General features: G+C 47.4%; 2 protein-coding genes across 2 annotated transcripts; both read right to left on the bottom strand.

Annotated features, from left to right (window-relative positions):
- Window positions 1-6,351: 6,351 nt before the first annotated feature.
- On the bottom strand, window positions 6,352-10,699 carry LOC144124518 (uncharacterized). The gene is made up of 4 exons (XM_077657239.1): window positions 10,329-10,699; window positions 9,040-9,730; window positions 8,688-8,890; window positions 6,352-8,608 (listed from the first exon to the last, which is right to left on the bottom strand). The coding sequence occupies exons 3-4, from the start codon at window positions 8,765-8,767 to the stop codon at window positions 8,113-8,115; spliced, it is 576 nt and encodes a 191-aa protein (XP_077513365.1). The 5' UTR covers window positions 8,768-8,890; window positions 9,040-9,730; window positions 10,329-10,699; the 3' UTR covers window positions 6,352-8,112.
- Window positions 10,700-13,654: 2,955 nt separating this feature from the next.
- On the bottom strand, window positions 13,655-14,254 carry LOC144123682 (uncharacterized). Its single transcript, XM_077656465.1, has one exon. It carries the CDS (start codon window positions 14,252-14,254, stop codon window positions 13,655-13,657), a length of 600 nt encoding a protein of 199 aa, XP_077512591.1.
- Between the last annotated feature and the right edge of the window lie 6,108 nt (window positions 14,255-20,362).

Below are 20,362 nucleotides of genomic sequence, written 5' to 3' on the forward strand. Positions count from 1 at the left end.
TATTTACTGGATTTGGCAGGCTGGTTGGTTCTGCATGGTGCATATACAGCGCAAGGCACAAGACAAGGAACAGGAACAGTGAAAGACATGCACGGGCGACCGTGTGTGTCTTTCACGGTTCCTGTCCCTTGCCTTGTGCCTTGCGCTGTATATTCACATTGCGTACATCACAACTGCTCCAAACTTCCTGTTCTACTCATCCTCCTCGGATAATCCGAATGCACGCTTAAATAGCTTCATTTTTTTCTTCATGCCGTGAAGCCCTTTCTTAGCTGTTCTTTGACTTCTTTTCTTTCTTCGTGCCGCACACGTCTCTGCTCTTCACGAGCAGTCTTCTGTTGTTCTTTTCTGTTTTGCAGCCGCTCCATTTCTTCAAAAAAATCTTCATCTCTTGAGCTCGTGCACTTGACGCTCGTGCAGTTTTTCCGCTTCCTTGGCCCTCGGAAGAACCTTCAGAGGAATGAGGCGTGATAGACTGTGAGTCCTCAAACACACTGGCGGGATCACTGGAAGGGCCAGCATTGTCTCCTTCGCCTGAGTATGTTGCTGTACTGGAGGGGGGTGTTTGTCTTGCCTGCTTCGATAATACACCGTAGCTATCGCGCAGCTCTGCTGGTTGCAAGCTGTCATCAAGCCAGCGTATTTTTTCGATTTCATCTTCAAAAGGCACAGGCGTTGGAGAGTTGCCCGACCTATTGTTCTGCGCTGTTGCGCTCCTCTTCCTCTTCATTACGGTCTTGTACCGAGTTATGCATTGCTCAGCTGTCCTCTCCACTCCAAGAGTTTCCTTTATAATTTCCGCAATTTTAAAAACATTTCTTTTTTGTTATGAAACTTCTTCATTGGCCCAACGCGTGATAAATATTGTTGATAATAGTCGAGCAGTAACTTTATTTCCCCTGTCGTCCACTCACAGCCATGGCCTGCAAACATGAAAAACACAGGAGTATAGTTTGTGTGTGGTATACATTGCAGTTCCTCCATAAAGTCAGCAATAAAATTCCAATAAGGAAGGGCACCACGCAGGGAGACACAATCTCATCAATGCTATTCACCGCCTGTTTACAGGAGGTATTTCGAGGCCTGGATTGGGGAACAGTTGGGGATAACAATTAATGGAACATACCTAAGTAATTGCAACTCGCTGATGACATTTCCAAGTCAATCAGGAGATGAACTGCAAAGCATGATTAATTAGTTAGACATGCAGAGCAGAAAGGTACGTTTTAAAAATAGCCTGCAGAAAACCAAGGTAATGTTCAACAGTCTCGCAAGATAGCAGCAGTTTGCTATTGGTAGCGAGGCACCGGAAGGGGTGGTCTACCTAAGACAGGTAGTGACCGCTGATCACGATCATGAGGGGGAAATAACTATAAGAATGGGGTGGAGCACATATGGCAGGTTCTCTCAGATGATGAATGGCAGTTTACCAATATTTCTCAAAAGTATCCGACTCCTGTGTCTTACCAGTACTCACCTATGGGGCATAATTGTCGATGCTAAGGAAAGGGTTCAGCTTATGTTAAGGACAACGCAGCGAGCCATGGAAAGAAAAATGCTAGGTGTAACGTTAAGATACCAGAAGCGGGCAGAGTGCGTGGGGATCAGACACAGGTTAATGACATCCTAGTCGAAATCAAGAGGAAGAAATGGACTTGGGCAGGGCATGCAATGCGAAGGCAAGATAACCGCTGGTCCTGAAGGGTAACGGAGTGGATTCAAAGAGAACGGAAGCGCAGTAGGGGGTGGCAGAAAGTTAGGTGGGCAGATGAGATTAATAGCTTGAATACGGTGGCCGCAGCTGGTAAAGAAGCGGGTTAATTGAACAGAAATGGGAGAGGCCTTTGCCCTGCAGTGGGCTATAGCCAGGCTGATGATGAAGATCCATCAAGGCACTCACTTACCACGGCAATGAGGTTTTGAGCCTTGAGATTTTTCTGCCAAACAAAAGAAGAATATGTACGAATCATGAATTCAAATGACATAATTACGAAGCACTAGATGTGCATGTAGTAAAATGGTATCTGCATAGTTTACTGCCACTTGAAGCCTTCCACAATACATTGCACTTCAATCACCAGAGTATTTATTGCTCGCAACGAGAGGATAATCTCACCTTGACTAGGTGCTGCCCCAACCTGGCGGTCCGAGTCCGCAGAACAAACGCCAGATAGGCCTGAAATGCAATAATGTTCGAAATCAGTCAACGTGATGTCCAATTATATAATCTTAATTTCGCTGCAGCGTTACCCCAGATTGTTGAAACGCTTCGTTACGCGGCTCACAGCTGCCTCCTTGCAGAGCATACTGTGGTACAGCTCGCTGCAAGTGCAGGTTCTGCTTACCAAAATGCAGCCTGTATTATCCCTAACTTGTTTATTGAATACTTTGTCCCGCAACATAGAGGCGGTGGAGTGGAAAATACGAGCAGAACAGCGGGGCCCAAATATTCACTCAACTCGTGAGAATCACATGGATAGAAACGGTCGTCCTCGTGCTTTCCACGCTAATTAGAACTAATCAATTCGTGAGTGATGAATGCTGATATTAAAAAGAAACTGCTTTTTACCCGCCGCGGTGGCTCAGTGGTTAGGGCGCTCGACTACTGATCCGGAGTTCCCGGGTTCGAACCCGACCGCGGCGGCTGCGTTTTTATGGAGGAAAAACGCTAAGGCGCCCGTGTGCAGTGCGATGCCAGTGCACGTTAAAGATCCCCAGGTGGTCGAAATTATTCCGGAGCCCTCCACTACGGCACCTATTCCTTTCTTCTTTCAGTCCCTCCTTTATCCTTCCCTTACGGCGCGGTTCAGGTGTTCAATGATATATGAGACAATGCGCCGTTTCCTTTCCCCCAAAACCAATTATTATTATTGTGGTCGATACTCGTGACGTGTAGCGAGAAAATGGCAGGCCTTTTGCCGATAAACAACTGCAGCGGCGACTCCACGTTCGCTACTGCTCCGTGTTTACATCTGTGAGAGCCAGCGCAAATAGACCGTAAAATTAGTTAAATGAACACATACCTTGCGTTTCCGGCGCTCCGAACATCATGCTGTGCACTGGTTCTCGAACTGTTGGGATCGCATCGAAAGAAAACTGGCTGGCGCGATTCGTCATTTCGGGCGATGCGTCCAGGAGCGCAAACACGTGCGACGCACGTGGGAAAGGCAGGAAAAAAACAAACCGCGCATGGAATGCTGGGATCATCCGGATCCCAGCATGGAATGCTGGGAGTATCCGGATCCGGTCTCCTCTAGCGCCCTCTTCAGGGCTTTCTTTGCACCAAATGCTCCCGAGGGAGCACCCGCATTCCATTCGCAAAATGGGAGGAACCGATCTCCAGTGGAGCTACGCGCTCCGTACGTGATCAGACGGAGCGCTCCCGATCTGCCATTGGAATTCAACATAAGTGCCCCATGGACCCCTTTCGCTGCCCGCCGGCCCCCGAACACCAACGCCAGTCGACGTCAACGACTTGGTGAGCTACTGAACATCTATTTTACGGATAGAACATTCTTCCGCAGTGTGCTTTACCTCGCGTTAGGATAATGAACTATTTCCTAGCGTGCCCTGCGTTGACTATTTCGTCCGGACCTGCCGTGGCTGCGACTCTGCGCCACGGGTTGGGGAAACGTGTTGCGTACTTGAATAACGCCTGCGTGTAGCTTGCACGGAAGCTCGCCTTCCCGGCCGGCTGGACGTAGAGTGACCCCATAAGGAGGAATGACAACAAATGTAGAAGCACCAATTGCAGTTTTTCACGCCTCACATGACCTACAGCCTCTGTTTAAGGTCACAGTCATCGTTCAGCTGCTGGAACTGAAACAGCACGAGAAAGAAATTCAGTTATAAATTATTTTGCAGCCGTAGGAGCATACCACGTGTAATCCATGTATAATAATGCCTTACACCTCATTACAAAAAAGATTGGTTTGGTTTATGGGGGTTTAACGTCCCAGAGCGACTCAGGCTGAGGAATACTGTAGTGAAGGGCTCTGGAAATTTCGACCACCTGGGGTTCTTTAACGTGCACTGACATCGCACAGTACACGGGCCTCTAGAATTTCGCCTCCATCAAAATTCGACCCCCACGGCCGGGATCGAACCCATGTCCTTCAGGTCAGCAGCTCCCTTAAAGAACACCAGGTGGTCAAAATTTCCGGAGCCCTTCACTACAGCGTCCCTCATAGCCTGAGTTGCTTTAGGACATTAAACCCCCATAAACCATAACCTTTCAGCAAATAACTGTCATCATTTCATTAAATAACACGTGCCATACCTTCTCTGCTTCTTCGACCTACACATGGAAGAATTGAGTGACTGTTTGAGGCGTCATAATGAAAACCGAAGCGGTCAAGTCCAGTTGCATGGGCAGCATTTCAGCGCTAATTCGTAAGTAGCCTGTGTGTATACATGCAACAATTTTTTTTTCTGTGAAACGACGATTTCCTAGAGCAGGTTGATGGTAAGACTTCTTTGCGATTTGCTGCTTGAAAATTCTAAGTGTTTCAGGATTTTGGTGCTCGTTGGCGTCGGCAGCATGCAGTTGGCTGCAATTTCGTGACAACAGCAAGGCTATCAATCGGGCCTGCACTCGACCATTCGTTTTGGAAGCGGACAGTGCCAAGCTGCACTTGAACCATCTGAACTGACACTGCATACTACCGGCACCACCGTGGAACTTCACAGAACTAGTGCAGAGAGTGCAGCCAAATCAAAGAAACCTATCATGACCACAATCTTAACAAAGTGGTAGTTTGGGCTTGTTGGTATAGCATATCAGAAGACATAGCGCAGCACAACGAGACAAAGAAAAGGAGCACACAATACGAGCACTTATCCTGTATGCTCCTTTTCTCTGTCCCATTGTGCTGTACTATGTCTTTTTCTAATATCACCACAATGACCTGTCACACACTACAACAGTGCCTTGTGAGCTTTATGAACCTCACAAGCTTCCAAACAAAGGAAATCATGCACATTGTCCACAGTGTTCATCTCTTAAAGGCCTCTTTACAACATCAGCTCACCTTGTGGCGCCTTAAAGCCTTTGCTGCCTCAGCATTTTAACGTCCCATTTGTTCAGCCTCTGCGCCAGCAAGTGAACGCCGGACTCGAAGCAGGAATCGGGAAGGCTCGTGCATACCAGAAAACTGCCTGCAAGTTTTTCAAGTGCTGTCGTCTGAAATAAATATGAATTTAAAAGAAGAACATGTTTCCCTCTGCAGACACCAAAGCGCAATCGCTTATCTCGCCACAATTTTTGCACCTGTTTTAGAAAGCGAATGAGCCCCTTGCAAAAATACTCCACCTGTGGGAGACCACCGGAACCATAGCGCGCCGGCGCCATGTTGGGGGAAGACCGCAAAGACGCCCGATTCAGTCGCCGCACGAATTTACCGCGGTACGCCGTACTAGCCTGCCTAAAACACTGGCAGTACTGATTCTGACGTCATCTGAAGCACTTCAGGATGGTGAACTCCTGCTGTGTTCCGCAATGCCACCAACACGGATATCGCGACGCGAATGGCGGAAAGGTTTGTACTTAAGTACGTACTGTAAGCAGTACGTCCGCAGTGGATGCAAGTTTTCTGGTACGCGCTTTCTCGCGGACCATGAATTCAACTTTTTTTTTCCTAATCGACTGTATTTTGTTCCTGAAGTATGTATTTCGAAAAGGACGCAATTTATCGCATACAGACGAAATGCGCCGTCTACTGCGCCTGCTCCGCGAAGGCGCCGCAGCACACGATAACCCGACTACGCAGGAACGTTATCTTTTAGAAACGATGTGGTGAATACCGACAGCCTCCCAGCTTGATAGATAGTTCCGATTTTGTGTAAAATGCGCTGACAAAATTCGTCGTTCGCTTGTGCAGCCGAGTGAACGACGGTGTTGATGGAGGCGGTCGAATCTAAGCTGCGTGCGCACACCTACTCGTGCACTTTGCATTCGTTGGCTGCACGAGTATGCGCTATGGTAGGATGTGAGCTTTCGTATTGCCTATGATTTAGTGCCCCGGAGCTCCATGAGAGAAGAGATACCCTGTTGGTGATACATTTAGACCAAAGCTTAGAATAGTTTCTCACTAGCATCTCACAACACGCTTGTTTGCGTCGTTCTCGCTTATAAATTCGGTCGCCAGACGAAGTATAATACAGGCCACCTCGCCATCTGCAGCAGTGTGCTTTGACAAAACACCGCTACGACACATGTGCTCGCGCGAGCGATTTCATTTGGTTCGCTTGTAACACAGCGAACCTTTTTAAAACCAAAGCACTGGAGAATATAACACAGAAAACCACCTTTTTATTGAAATTCTCACTGACTAAAAAAAAACACACAGGGAGGGAGTTTATGCAAAATTTTATTTGTGACATTGATCAACTCAATCAGTAGAGTAACCATTTTTACATTTAGGATAACAGACTAGAAATTAGCAAAAAAAACAGTCATCATGCTGTCAATGCCAATTACATCTTTTGCAGGTGTCTTATCACAAGTTTCCCAGAGACAGTCTACAGCTCAAGAAGTGGATTATTCCTATAAAGAGAGACCCAGGTGCTAATTTTGTAATTGACCAATCAACTAAAGTATGCAGCAAACATTTCAAGCTAGATGACTTCGTCAGCAATGTAGCAAGTGGAAGACGTTTCTTCAAAGAAAATGCTGTTCCGTCACAGTTCCCATTTTCGAAACCGGTGACCAAACGTCGACCACCAAAGCAGAGACTAACACACTGCATCAACAGGACTCCAACAACCAACTCAAGCACAGCAGGGTCTGGAGAAACATCTCACCAATGCAGCACTCAAGATGACGAGCCTCCTGCAAGCCCCAACATTGCAGTTTACGACTACCAGCCCGCAGACTTGGCAGACCAACCAGACTCTCCTACTGAGAAGCAATTTGAGCTCCAAGACTGTTCTGTGTGCACTAACGTGAAGGCAGAGCTTCAGGCCAAATATCAGGAACTTAATAGCCTCTGTACTTATGTAACAAATCTGAGAAGTTCTGTACAGAAGTTAAAAGATGACCTTGAAATAGAAAAACAGAAGAATGCCGAGCTTGCAGCACACAATGGAAATCTCCAGCAACAGCTTGCGGTGACCACTCAGCAGCTGCAAGAAGCACAAGCTGTAAATGAAAAACAGCAACAGAGGGTGTTCTCACTAGACAAATTCAAGAATGACAATTGCAGCATGCAGTTTTACACAGGGCTGCTCAACTACCAGGATTTCCAGAAGCTGCTGCTGCTGTTAAATACAGGCGAAAATGCATGTAATGTGTATAGCAAGAAACATTGCCTGCCCAATGATGATGCCAGAGGTCGACCTCGCAAGCTTTCACAAGAGGAAGAGCTATTTCTGACACTGGTTAAGCTCAGAATACGATTCTTTCACCCGCACCTTGGCCACATTTTTGGTATCTCTCCTAGTACGGTGTCGAGGATATTCTCTAGTTGGGTGAGCTTTATGTATGTCCAGCTAGGGAAACTACCTTTGTGGGCGCCCAGAAGTGTGATCAAATGCAATATGCCTGCTGTGTTCTGAGAGCTCTACCCCTCCACAAGAGTGATTATTGATGCCACAGAGATTAGGTGCGAGGTACCTAGCTGTCTTGTAATGCAGTCAGGTACATATTCAAATTAAAAATCAGCCAACACTTTCAAGGCACTTGTTGGTGTATCACCAGATGGTCTGCTGACTTTCGCTTCAGAACTTTTCATGGGGTCACTCTCCGACAGAGAAATTGTGATTCGAAGTGGATTTCTAAACCAGACATTTTCTTCTGGAGACACTGTCACCTGAGGGACCTGCTTGAAGAAAAAAAGTTGGCCTCAACATACCACTATTTCTCAGACAGGACCAGTTCGAAAAAGAGGACATGCAGGAAACGCAAGATATCGCATCTTGTCGAATCCATGTAGAGCGACGAATACAACGCATCAAGTGCTATCACATCTTTGACCGCCCCATACCACTGTCTCTTGGCCCGCTTATTAACCAGATATGGTCAGTCTGTGCAGTGCTCAGCAACATGCAAAGCCCTTTAATTCTAGAATCCGAATAGAAACATTTTTCAACTTGTGTGGTCTGCTGAATCAAGCCTTACATTTCATTGTCCTTGAGCTGCTTCACCATAAAAGGCAACAGGGTGTTGAAATAAAAGCTGTTCAATACGGCTTCCATGTTGCTCCATTCTTCACAGAAACGCAACCTCTGGACAATGAGGAAGTGCGGCCCAAACACTACGAAGTCTGCCCACTGTGTCTGGGTAACGCCCATCTGGCCGAGCACCTGCATATATTGTTCATGGTCCTTCTTGAGTGTTGGCAGGCAGTTCTCGTCAAACTCGACGAAAAAGTCTTGAGACAGAAGGTCTTCTTTTGTAGCATCCTTCAGAGAATAGGGGCACTTCACTTCCACGGTACCCCACAGGAAGGGCTCACAGGGGTCAAAGGCAATTGCATCTGGTGATGCACCCAGCCATGGTTTTGTGGGGTTCACAAAGATTCCACAGTTAAATTTTTCAACAGGATGGCCTGCAGCGATCATGGTGTCCTTATATCGCAGGATTGCATCACTTTCATTCGCAATTCCATATCTGAAAAAAGGGGGGGGTAACGTTAGGAATGTGTTTTTTTTTTCGGAGATGTATCTGTGTCAGTAGCAAATACACATACCTGATAGCCCTCACACGGGAAAGGTCCTTCATAGCTGTTAGGTTTGCTAGCCCTTTCTCCGTCCATTTTTTGCGGCTCATGACTACGCCAAAGTGCGACGCCGTCAATCGATGGCTTTGGGCGTGAAACCAAGCTGTGCTGTTCCTTTGTTTTCTGGAGGCCCTCTCCAGTTGTTGGGCTTCAGCAGGTGTAACAACTATCCCCTAAAAGGTGTATAAAAACAATGACTTAGCATGTGTTGCACAGATACTGTGTGCCACAAACCACATTAGAGGACACATGTCACAGTTCGCGGCTTGTAACAGACAAAGTCTTTACTGAAATGAACTAAACATACGAGTGATGCAAATACCTTAAGCACTGCCGCAGTAGCTCCATCCACTGGGTAAGGAACCTGCTAAGGTGTCAGGCCACTGAAGCACACAAAGGGTTCAGCTGTCTCCCACAGCTGTGGCTGCCTGCTTCTTAGGTTGTCTGACATAAGCACAGAAAACCCATGCGGCACAAGTGACTGTTGGTAGCTCAGCAGACCTTTTATCCGCTTGCCGTATCTGGTTTCGACCACTTCACTGCAGTCGGCAGCTTGAAGCACACTGGCAAAATGTTGCATTCCACTCGATGTGTTCAAGGCATCAGCAAATGCTTTTATGCAATCTTCTTGCTGCTCCAGTGGCTCACTTGCAGCATGACCGCTGTATACCTTTGAGCTGCAGGGAACAGCTTGCCCGCCTTCTGCAACTTTTCGCCACTCAATTTTTTGGACACTGGTTCCTCGTAATGGATTTGTTCTTGGGACTCGCCACCGCTGAGGCAAATCAGTGGATGACATATGAGCTGGTGCCTTAGAGAATCCTTTTTCCTGAAGCAGCGCGACAATCATTAGCACTGCTTGTAAGTGGTTACACACATACTTTCCAGCAGCACATTCACATTGTCCGCCAAGCACGTCACCTTGCAGAGACAAGGCCACTGAAACTGCATACGGTGGCTTCGTCTTCCTCAGGCTTCTGTGGCAGTTGGCCTTCACAAATACCATATTGTCGCTGAAATAAAGACAAAAGTACTGGCATCAGCATTTGTTGCATGACCACTGCAGTCTCGTCCCCAAGGGTCTTTAAGGGGAGAGAACAGCACAGCAGGATGAAAACGAAGAAGCGACACTGCGCTTCGTAACACTGTCACTTCGCCCTCATCTTGTCGGGTTGCTTTATCCCGTGTATTGCAATGTATGCAACCCTGAAATAGTACCGCCGTCTTACTTTATAATGAATAAATATCTGGGTGTTGCAACGCTCTGCAGTAGTAGGTCTTATCTACGTAGTGAAAGGAATACTGCGAAGCCACTGTGCGCGACGCGAACACATGCACAAAACAGGATAGCACGAATACGAGCAACACGAGACGTCAACACAAGATTCTAACGTGCGTTCTTTATTGCACGTGTATTTAATTCGATCTTTCGAAGCAGCGCGTACATATAAAAATAGGCAAATCAGTTTAATGGGGCAGACCTACACGTCAACCCGGCAGCGTAAAACAAAGCGAGCACATCACATCGGGCGCCTTTCTCCGTCACTGCGCTTGCGCTTAATCAGTTCGGTTTAATAACATTAAGCGCCCAAACGAAGTATGGCTACTTACGTTGCGCAGGAATAATTCGCTAACACAGACGACGTGACGACGTAGCTTTCGTTGACGAGCTTGTATGCTTTCCGCTGACATTTCGTGGTCGCTGTCAACCGCGACACGTATGCATCGATGTGTGCCCTCCGAAAGCGGCGGCGGCAACTTGGTCAAGTCGCTCTCCCATAAACGCACCGGATACACGATATCACTCATTTCCGTTCAAACAATGCCTCTGTACCGACGGTGGCTACAGCAGCAAAATCGCAGCTTAGCAAGTGGTGCGTGCCCACGCCAACGGAACAAAGGCAGTCAGGCTACAGATAATCACAGCAGTAGTCAGCTTGTGGCGGACAGGCGGCTTCCCCTAACATGGCGAATGTCTTCCCAGCGTGCTTTTCGAACCGAAACCGAAACCGAAATTCACCGGCAGGTGACGTATTTTTGCAAGGGGTCTATTGTAACAAGAGCACAAAATTGTAAAGTGCAATTAAGTCAACACTTTCTCAGCCGCGGGGCCACAAAATATCGGACCGCGTACAAAACTCATCGCACAAACGGTTAGTTCAACTCACGACCGGCTTTATTAGTGGTTCAACTAGACTGTTGTCAGAAGTTTCCCGCCTTATTTCGGGAGCACGAAAAAAAGCTGGTAATTATGCGTTACCATGAGTTACGTTGGGCTGGGCTGACAAAAGGTATAAAAACACGCTCAGCGCTTGCTCTTTTCCGTAGACCTGCACAGAGCTTTTGAGCAGAACTTACGATAAAACAGATGAGTCTTTCCCTCTGGGCCTTTGGGCCCACTGGCGGGCAAGCGGGCTCCGTCCTTGTCCTGGGTTATCTGCTAACACAAACTATTCGGGCGCAAGGAAGTTGACAACGGAATGCCGAGTGTCAGATAACAGGCAATTGCTCAGTATGTGCATGCTAAAAGGTAGCAAGAACAAATAACTCACGCGCAACACGATCGCACGCCCGTCCCGCCGACCGGTACTGAAAGCAATGCTCGGCTCGGCTCAAACATGGCTCAAACAGCAAAAAAAAAAATTGGCGGACGTGACGTCTCTTCTTCAAACCGGATGCGACCTCATGGGTTGAAATAACGCTGGCGTTATTTCGACCTCTGGTGCCCTATTCTCGACATTTCGCCATTTTGTTCAAATTGTGACGTAGGCGTGACGTAACCATCAAGGCGGTGCCAGGATACGTAAGCACTGAAAGATGTTACGAAATGTGAAGAATAAAACAAAAAAGGATAAACACAAACGATGTCGTCTGCTACTGTTGGCGCCAAGTGCGAAAAAGAACGACGTTCCGGGAGCGTCATTATAGTCATTCTGCTGCGAGGCCGTCTTAAACAGCACTCACTGTGCACCAGCTGTAAACAGGATCAAACGGTGCGTACACACAGACCACAGCGGCTTCGGTGAGAACACGCATATGCAGCGAATGGCGCGCACTTTCACTGGCAGAGTAATGCTTGCCCTTGGCAACTGGGCCTTGCAAAGTGCCACGGTCGAAAAACGAAAAAAGCACATTAAGCAACGCCTCGGCCGCTGGAAACGAATTTTGCTGCATGGCCCCAGCATCGCACCGTTGTATATGAGTGGTTCTGGTGACAAAAAATGCCGATGATTTTGACAGCTTCGTGATGCGCTAAAAAATGACGCTCATCCAACAACTAGAGGCATTTCGCAATGAGCAATGAAATAAATGCAACTCAATTTTTATTTTTGTACACTTGCTACTACACTAAAAAAAGGGGGGGGGGGTCTGCGACTTAACTCTCGTGAGCAGTGTTTGTTTTGGCAGTCGTCTGCTGTCGTCTGCTACGGAGCGCTACTGACGAACATGGAGCCTCCGGGCGCGAGCGTGGCCAACAGTAAGCAGCGCGGTGTTTATACCCCGCGTTGTAGAGCAGATCAACTTGAAGCCATGCTCTGTTTTATGGAGCAGCATGCCGGTCTGGGCCGCGGGGCCAGCGAGGCGATGCCGGCAGAAACACCCACAGGCGCTGGCGTGTTTCTGCCGGAAGCAGCAAGAAGATTGCATAAAAGCATTTGCTGATGCCTTGAACACATCGAGTGGAATGCAACATTTTGCTAGTGTGCTTCAAGCTGCCGACTGCAGTGAAGTGGTCGAAACCAGATACGGCAAGCGGATAAAAGGTTGTCTGCTGAGCTACCAACAGTAGCTTGTGTCGCATGGGTTTTCTGTGCTTATGTCAGAAAACCTAAGAAGCAGGCAGCCACAGCTGTGGGAGACAGCTGAACCCTTTGTGTGCTTCAGTGGCCTGACACCTTGGCAGGTTCCTTACCCAGTGGATGGAGCTAGTGCGGCAGTGCTTAAGGTATTTGCATCACTCGTATGTTTAGTTCATTTCAGTAAAGACTTTATGTCTGTTACAAGCCGCGAACTGTTTGACATGTGGCCTCTAATGTTGTTTGTGGCACACAGTATCTGTGCAACACATGCTAAGTCATTGTTTTGATACACCTTTTAGGGGATAGTTGTTACACCTGCTGAAGCCCAACAACTGGAGAGGGCCTCCAGAAAACAAAGGAACAGCACAGCTTGGTTTCACGCCCACAGCCATCGATTGACGGCGTCGCACTTTGGCGTAGTCATGAGCCGCAAAAAATGGACGGAGAAAGGGCTAGCAAACCTAACAGCTATGAAGGACCTTTCCCGTGTGAGGGCTATCAGGTATGTGTATTTGCTACTGACACAGATACATCTCCGAAAAAAAAACACATTCCTAACGTTACCCCTCCCCCTTTTTTCAGATATGGAATTGCGAATGAAAGTGATGCAATCCTGCGATATAAGGACACCATGATCGCTGCAGGCCATCCTGTTGAAAAATTTAACTGTGGAATCTTTGTGAACCCCACAAAACCATGGCTGGGTGCATCACCAGATGCAATTGCCTTTGACCCCTGTGAGCCCTTCCTGTGGGGTACCGTGGAAGTGAAGTGGCCCTATTCTCTGAAGGATGCTACAAAAGAAGACCTTCTGTCTCAAGTACTTTTTCGTCGAGTTTGACGAGAACTGCCTGCCAACACTCAAGAAGGAGCATGAACACTATATGCAGGTGCTCGGCCAGATGGGCGTTACCCAGACACAGTGGGCAGACTTCGTAGTGTTCGGGCCGCACTTCCTCATTGTCCAGAGGTTGCGTTTCTGTAAAGAAGAATGGAGCAACATGGAAGCCGTATTGAACAGCTTTTATTTCAACACCCTGTTGCCTTTTATGGCGAAGCAGCTCAAGGACAATGAAATGTAAGGCTTGATTCAGCAGACCACACAAGTTGAAAAATGTTTCTATTCGGATTCTAGAATTAAAGGGCTTTGCATGTTGCTGAGCACGCACAGACTGACCATATCTGGTTAATAAGCGGGCCAAGAGACAGTGGTATGGGGCGGTCAATGATGTGATAGCACTTGATGCGTTGTATTCGTCGCTCTACATGGATTCGACAAGATGCGATATCTTGCGTTTCCTGCATGTCCTCTTTTTCGAACTGGTACTGTCTGAGAAATAGTGGCATGTTGATTCCAACTTTTTTTTCTTCAAGCAGGTCCCTGATTTTGAAACCCTTGTCAGCCATGACAGTGTCTCCAGAAGAAAATGTCTGGTTTAGAAATCCACTTCGAATCACAATTTCTCTGTCGGAGAGTGACCCCATGAAAAGTTCTGAAGCGAAAGTCAGCAGACCATCTGGTGATACACCAACAAGTGCCTTGAAAGTGTTGGCTGATTTATAATTTGAATATGTACCTGACTGCATTACAAGACAGCTAGGTACCTCGCACCTAATCTCTGTGGCATCAATAATCACTCTTGTGGAGAGGTAGAGCTCTCGGAACACAGCAGGCATATTGCAGTTGATCACACTTCTGGGCGCCCACAAAGGTAATTTCCCTAGCTGGACATACATAAAGCTCACCCAACTAGAGAATATCCTCGACACTGTACTAGGCGAGATACCAAAAATGTGGCCAAGGTGCGGGTGAAAGAATCGTGTTCTGAGCTTAACCAGTGTCAGAAATAGCTCTTCCTCTTGTGAAAGCTTGCGAGGTCGACCTCTGGCATCATCATTGGGCAGGCAATGTTTCTTGCTATACACATTACATGCATTTTCGCCTGTATTTAACAGCAGCAGCAGCTTCTGGAAATCCTGGTAGTTGAGCAGCCCTGTGTAAAACTGCATGCTGCAATCGTCATTCTTGAATTTGTCTAGTGAGAACACCCTCTGTTGCTGTTTTTCATTTACAGCTTGTGCTTCTTGCAGCTGCTGAGTGGTCACCGCAAGCTGTTGCTGGAGATTTCCATTGTGTGCTGCAAGCTCGGCATTCTTCTGTTTTTCTATTTCAAGGTCATCTTTTAACTTCTGTACAGAACTTCTCAGATTTGGTACATAAGTACAGAGGCTATTAAGTTCCTGATATTTGGCCTGAAGCTCTGCCTTCACGTTAGTGCTCACAGAACAGTCTTGGAGCTCAAATTGCTTCTCAGTAGGAGAGTCTGGTTGGTCTGCCAAGTCTGTGGGCTGGTAGTCGTAAACTGCAATGTTGGGGCTTGCAGGAGGCTCGTCATCTTGAGTGCTGCATTGGTGAGATGTTTCTCCAGACTCTGCTGTGCTTGTGTTGGTTGTTGGAGTCCTGTTGATGCAGTGTGTTAGTCTCTGGTTTGGTGGTCGACGTTTGGTCACCGGTTTCGAAAATGGGAACTGTGACGGAACAGCATTTTCTTTGAAGAAACGTCTTCCACTTGCTACATTGCTGACGAAGTCATCTAGCTTGAAATGTTTGCTGCATACTTTAGTTGATTGGTCAATTACAAAATTAGCACCTGGGTCTCTCTTTATAGGAATAATCCACTTCTTGAGCTGTAGACTGTCTGGGAAACTTGTGATAAGACACCTGCAAAAGATGTAATTGGCATTGACAGCATGATGACTGTTTTTTTTGCTAATTTCTAGTCTGTTATCCTAAATGTAAAAATGGTTACTCTACTGATTGAGTTGATCAATGTCACAAATAAAATTTTGCATAAACTCACTCCCTGTGTGTTTTTTTTAGTCAGTGAGTACTTCAATAAAAAGGTGGTTTTCTGTGTTATATTCTCCAGTGCTTTGGTTTTAAAAAGGTTCGCTGTGTTACAAGCGAACCAAATGAAATCGCTCGCGCGAGCACATGTGTCGTAGCGGTGTTTTGTCAAAGCACACTGCTGCAGATGGCGAGGTGGCCTGTATTATACTTCGTCTGGCGACCGAATTTATAAGCGAGAACGACGCAAACAAGCGTATTGTGAGATGCTAGTGAGAAACTGTATTCTAAGCTTTGGTCTAAATGTATCACCAACAGGGAATCTCTTCTCTCATGGAGCTCCGGGGCACTAAATCATAGGAAATACGAAAGCTCACATCCTACCATAGCGCATACTCGTGCAGCCAACGAATGCAAAGTGCACGAGTAGGTGTGGGCACGCCGCCTAGATTCGACCGCCTCCATCAACACCGTCGTTCACTCGGCTGCACAAGCGAACGACGCATTTTGTCAGCGCATTTTACACAAAATCGGAACTATCTATCAAGCTGGGAGGCTGTCGGTATTCACCACATCGTTTCTAAAAGATAACGTTCCTGCGTAGTCGGGTTATCGTGTGCTGCGGCGCCTTCGCGGAGCAGGCGCAGTAGACGGAGCATTTCGTCTGCATGCGATAAACTGCGTCCTTTTCGAAATACATACTTCAGGAACAAAATACAGTCGATTAGGAAAAAAAAAGTTGAATTCATGGTCCGCGACAAAGCGCGTACCAGAAAACTTGCATCCACTGTGGACGTACTGCTTACAGTACGTACTTAAGTACATACCTTTCCGCCATTCGCGTCGCGATATCCGTGTTGGTGGCATTGTGGAGCACAGCAGGAGTTCACCATCCTGAAGTGCTTCAGATGACGTCAGAATCAGTACTGCCAGTGTTTTAGGCAGGCTAGTACGGCGTACCGCGGTAAATTCGTGCGGCGACTGAATCGGGCGTCTTTGCGGTCTTCCCCCAACATGGCGCCGGCGCGCTATGGTTCCGGTGGTCTCCCACAGGTGGCGTATTTTTGCAAGGGGCTCATTCGCTTTCTAAAACAGGTGCAAAACTTGTGGCGAGATAAGCGATTACACTTTGGTGTCTGCAGAGGGAAACATGTTCTTCTTTTAAATTCATATTTATTTCAGACGACAGCACTTGAAAAGCTTGCAGGCAGTTTTCTGGTATGCACGGGCCTTCCCGATTCCTGCTTCGAGTCCGGCGTTCACTTGCTGGCGCAGAGGCTGAACAAATAGGACGTTAAAATGCTGAGGCAGCAAAGGCTTTAAGGCGCCACAAGGTGAGCCCTCCAGCTTCTGTGATGATTTTAAAATGAGTGCCGTACCACCTGCACCGAACATCTGTTTTACGTGGGAAAGGTCGTTGCACTTAGGTGGCCAACTATCATGGAGGCAACTGGAAAAGCATGCTTCCTTTTAAGGCCTCTAATCTTAAGACCTTTTTACAGCTGATGTTGTAAAAAGGCCTTTAAGAGATGAACACTGTGGACAATGTGCATGATTTCCTTTGTTTGGAAGCTTGTGAGGTTCATAAAGCTCACAAGGCACTGTTGTAGTGTGTGACAGGTCATTGTGGTGATATTAGAAAAAGACATAGTACAGCACAATGGGACAGAGAAAAGGAGCATACAGGATAAGTTCTCGTATTGTGTGCTCCTTTTCTTTGTCCCGTTGTGCTGCGCTATGTCTTCTGATATGCTATACCAACAAACCCAAACTACCACTTAGTTAAGATTGTGGTCATGATAGGTTTCTTTGATTTGGCTGCACTCTCTGCACTAGTTCTGTGAAGTTCCACGGTGGTGCCGGTAGCATGCAGTGTCAGTTCAGATGGTTCAAATGCAGCTTGGCACTGTCCGCTTCCAAAACGAATGGTCGAGTGCAGGCCCGAATGATAGCCTTGCTGTTGTCACGAAATTGCAGTCAACTGCATGCTGCCGACGCCAACGAGCACCAAAATCCTGAAACACTTAGAATTTTCAAGCAGCAAATCGCAAAGAAGTCTTACCATCAACCTGCTCTAGGAAATCGTCGTTTCACAGAAAAAAAAATTGTTGCATGTATACACACAGGCTACTTACGAATTAGCGCTGAAATGCTGCCCATGCAACTGGACTTGACCGCTTCGGTTTTCATTATGACGCCTCAAACAGTCACTCAATTCTTCCATGTGTAGGTCGAAGAAGCAGAGAAGGTATGGCACGTGTTATTTAATGAAATGATGACAGTTATTTGCCGAAAGGTTGTGGTTTATGGGGGTTTAATGTCCTAAAGCAACTCAGGCTATGAGGGACGCTGTAGTGAAGGGCTCCGGAAATTTTGACCACCTGGTGTTCTTTAAGGGAGCTGCTGACCTGAAGGACATGGGTTCGATCCCGGCCGTGGGGGTCGAATTTTGATGGAGGCGAAATTCTAGAGGCCCGTGTACTGTGCGATGTCAGTGCACGTTAAAGAACCCCATGTGGTCGAAATTTCCAGAGAGCCCTTCACTACAGAATTCCTCAGCCTGAGTCGCTCTGGGACGTTAAACCCCCATAAACCAAACCAATCTTTTTTGTAATGAGGTGTAAGGCATTATTATACATGGATTTTACGTGGTATGCTCCTACGGCTGCTAAATAATTTATAACTGAATAACTGAATTTCTTTCTCGTGCTGTTTCAGTTTCAGCAGCTGAACGATGACTGTGACGTTAAACAGAGGCTGTAGGTCATGTGAGGCGTGAAAAACTGCAATATAATTGGTGCTTCTACATTTGTTGTCATTCCTCCTTATGGGGTCACTCTACGTCCAGCCGGCCGGGAAGGCGAGCTTCCGTGCAAGCTACACGCAGGCGTTATTCAAGTACGCAACACGTTTCCCCAACCCGTGGCGCAGAGTCGCAGCCATGGCAGGTCCGGACGAAATAGGCAACATCAGGGCACGCTAGGAAATAGTTTATTATCCTAACGCGAGGTAAAGCACACTGCGGAAGAATGTTCTATCCGTAAAATAGATGTTCAGTAGCTCAAAAAGTCGTTGACGTCGACTGGCGTTGGTGTTCGGGGGCCGGCGGGCAGCGAAAGGGGTCCATGGGGCACTTATGTTGAATTCCAATGGCAGATCGGGAGCGCTCCGTCGGATCACCTACGGAGCGCGTAGCTCCACTGGAGATCGCTACCTCCCATTTTGAGAATGGAATGCGGGTGCTCCCTCGGGAGCATTTGGTGCAAAGAAAGCCCTGAAGAGGGCGCTAGAGAAGACCGGATCCGGATACTCCCAGCATTCCATGCTGGGATCCGGATGATCCCAGCATTCCATGCGCGGTTTGTTTTTTTCCTGCCTTTCCCACGTGCGTCGCACGTTTTTGCGCTCCTGGACGCATCGCCCGAAATGACGAATCGCGCCAGCCAGTTTTCTTTCGATGCGAGCCCAACAGTTCGAGAACTAGTGCACAGCATGATGTTCGGAGCGCCGGAAACGCAAGGTATGTGTTCATTTTACTAATTTTACGGTCTATTTACGCTGGCTCTCACAGATGTAAACACGGAGCAGTAGCGAACGTGGAGTCGCCGCTGCAGTTGTTTATCGGCAAAAGGCCTGGCATTTTCTCGCTACACGTCACGAGTATCGACCACAATAATAATAATTGGTTTTGGGGGAAAGGAAATGGCGCATTGTCTCATATATCATTGAACACCTGAACCGCGCCGTAAGGGAAGGATAAAGGAGGGACTGAAAGAAGAAAGGAATAGGTGCCGTAGTGGAGGGCTCCGGAATAATTTCGACCACCTGGGGATCTTTAACGTGCACTGGCATCGCACTGCACACGGGCGCCTTAGCGTTTTTCCTCCATAAAAACGCAGCCGCCGCGGTCGGGTTCGAACCCGGGAACTCCGGATCAGTAGTCGAGCGCCCTAACCACTGAGCCACCGCGGCGGGTAAAAAGCAGTTTCTTTTTAATATCAGCATTCATCACTCACGAACTGATTAGTTCTAATTAGCGTGGAAAGCACGAGGACGACCGTTTCTATCCATGTGATTCTCACGAGTTGAGTGAATATTTGGGCCCCGCTGTTCTGCTCGTATTTTCCACTCCACCGCCTCTATGTTGCGGGACAAAGTATTCAATAAACAAGTTAGGGATAATACAGGCTGCATTTTGGTAAGCAGAACCTGCACTTGCAGCGAGCTGTACCACAGTATGCTCTGCATGGAGGCAGCTGTGTGCCGCGTAACGAAGCGTTTCAACAATCTGGGGTAACGCTGCAGCGAAATTAAGATTATATAATTGGACATCACGTTGACTGATTTCGAACATTATTGCATTTCAGGCCTATCTGGCGTTTGTCCTACGGACTCGGACCGCCAGGTTGGGGCAGCACCTAGTCAAGGTGAGATTATCCTCTCGTTGCGAGCAATAAATACTCTGGTGATTGAAGTGCAATGTATTGCGGAAGGCTTCAAGTGGCAGTAAACTATGCAGATACCATTTTACTACATGCACATCTAGTGCTTCGTAATTATGTCATTTGAATTCATGATTCGTACATATTCTTCTTTTGTTTGGCAGAACAATCTCAAGGCTCAAAACCTCATTGCCGTGGTAAGTGAGTGCCTTGATGGATCTTCATCATCAGCCTGGCTATAGCCCACTGCAGGGCAAAGGCCTCTCCCATTTCTGTTCAATTAACCCGCTTCTTTACCAGCTGCGGCCACCGTATTCAAGCTATTAATCTCATCTGCCCACCTAACCTTCTGCCGCCCCCTACTGCGCTTCCGTTCTCTTTGAATCCACTCCGTTACCCTTCAGGACCAGCGGTTATCTTGCCTTCGCATTGCATGCCCTGCCCAAGTCCATTTCTTCCTCTTGATTTCGACTAGGATGTCATTAACCTGTGTCTGATCCCCACGCACTCTGCCCGCTTCTGGTCTCTTAACGTTACACCTAGCATTTTTCCTTC

Source organism: Amblyomma americanum, chromosome 3 (genome assembly GCF_052857255.1).
Source record: "Amblyomma americanum isolate KBUSLIRL-KWMA chromosome 3, ASM5285725v1, whole genome shotgun sequence".
Taxonomy (NCBI): Eukaryota; Metazoa; Arthropoda; class Arachnida; order Ixodida; family Ixodidae; genus Amblyomma; species Amblyomma americanum.

Bases quoted from the DNA above. Each gene is read 5' to 3' on its own strand.
- LOC144124518 (XM_077657239.1), bottom strand. From the start codon at position 8,767: ATGAGCCGCAAAAAATGGACGGAGAAAGGGCTAGCAAACCTAACAGCT. The intron at 8,609-8,687 runs GTATGTGTATTT...CCCTTTTTTCAG, and splicing joins TCCCGTGTGAGGGCTATCAG to ATATGGAATTGCGAATGAAA.
- LOC144123682 (XM_077656465.1), bottom strand. From the start codon at position 14,254: ATGTATGTCCAGCTAGGGAAATTACCTTTGTGGGCGCCCAGAAGTGTG.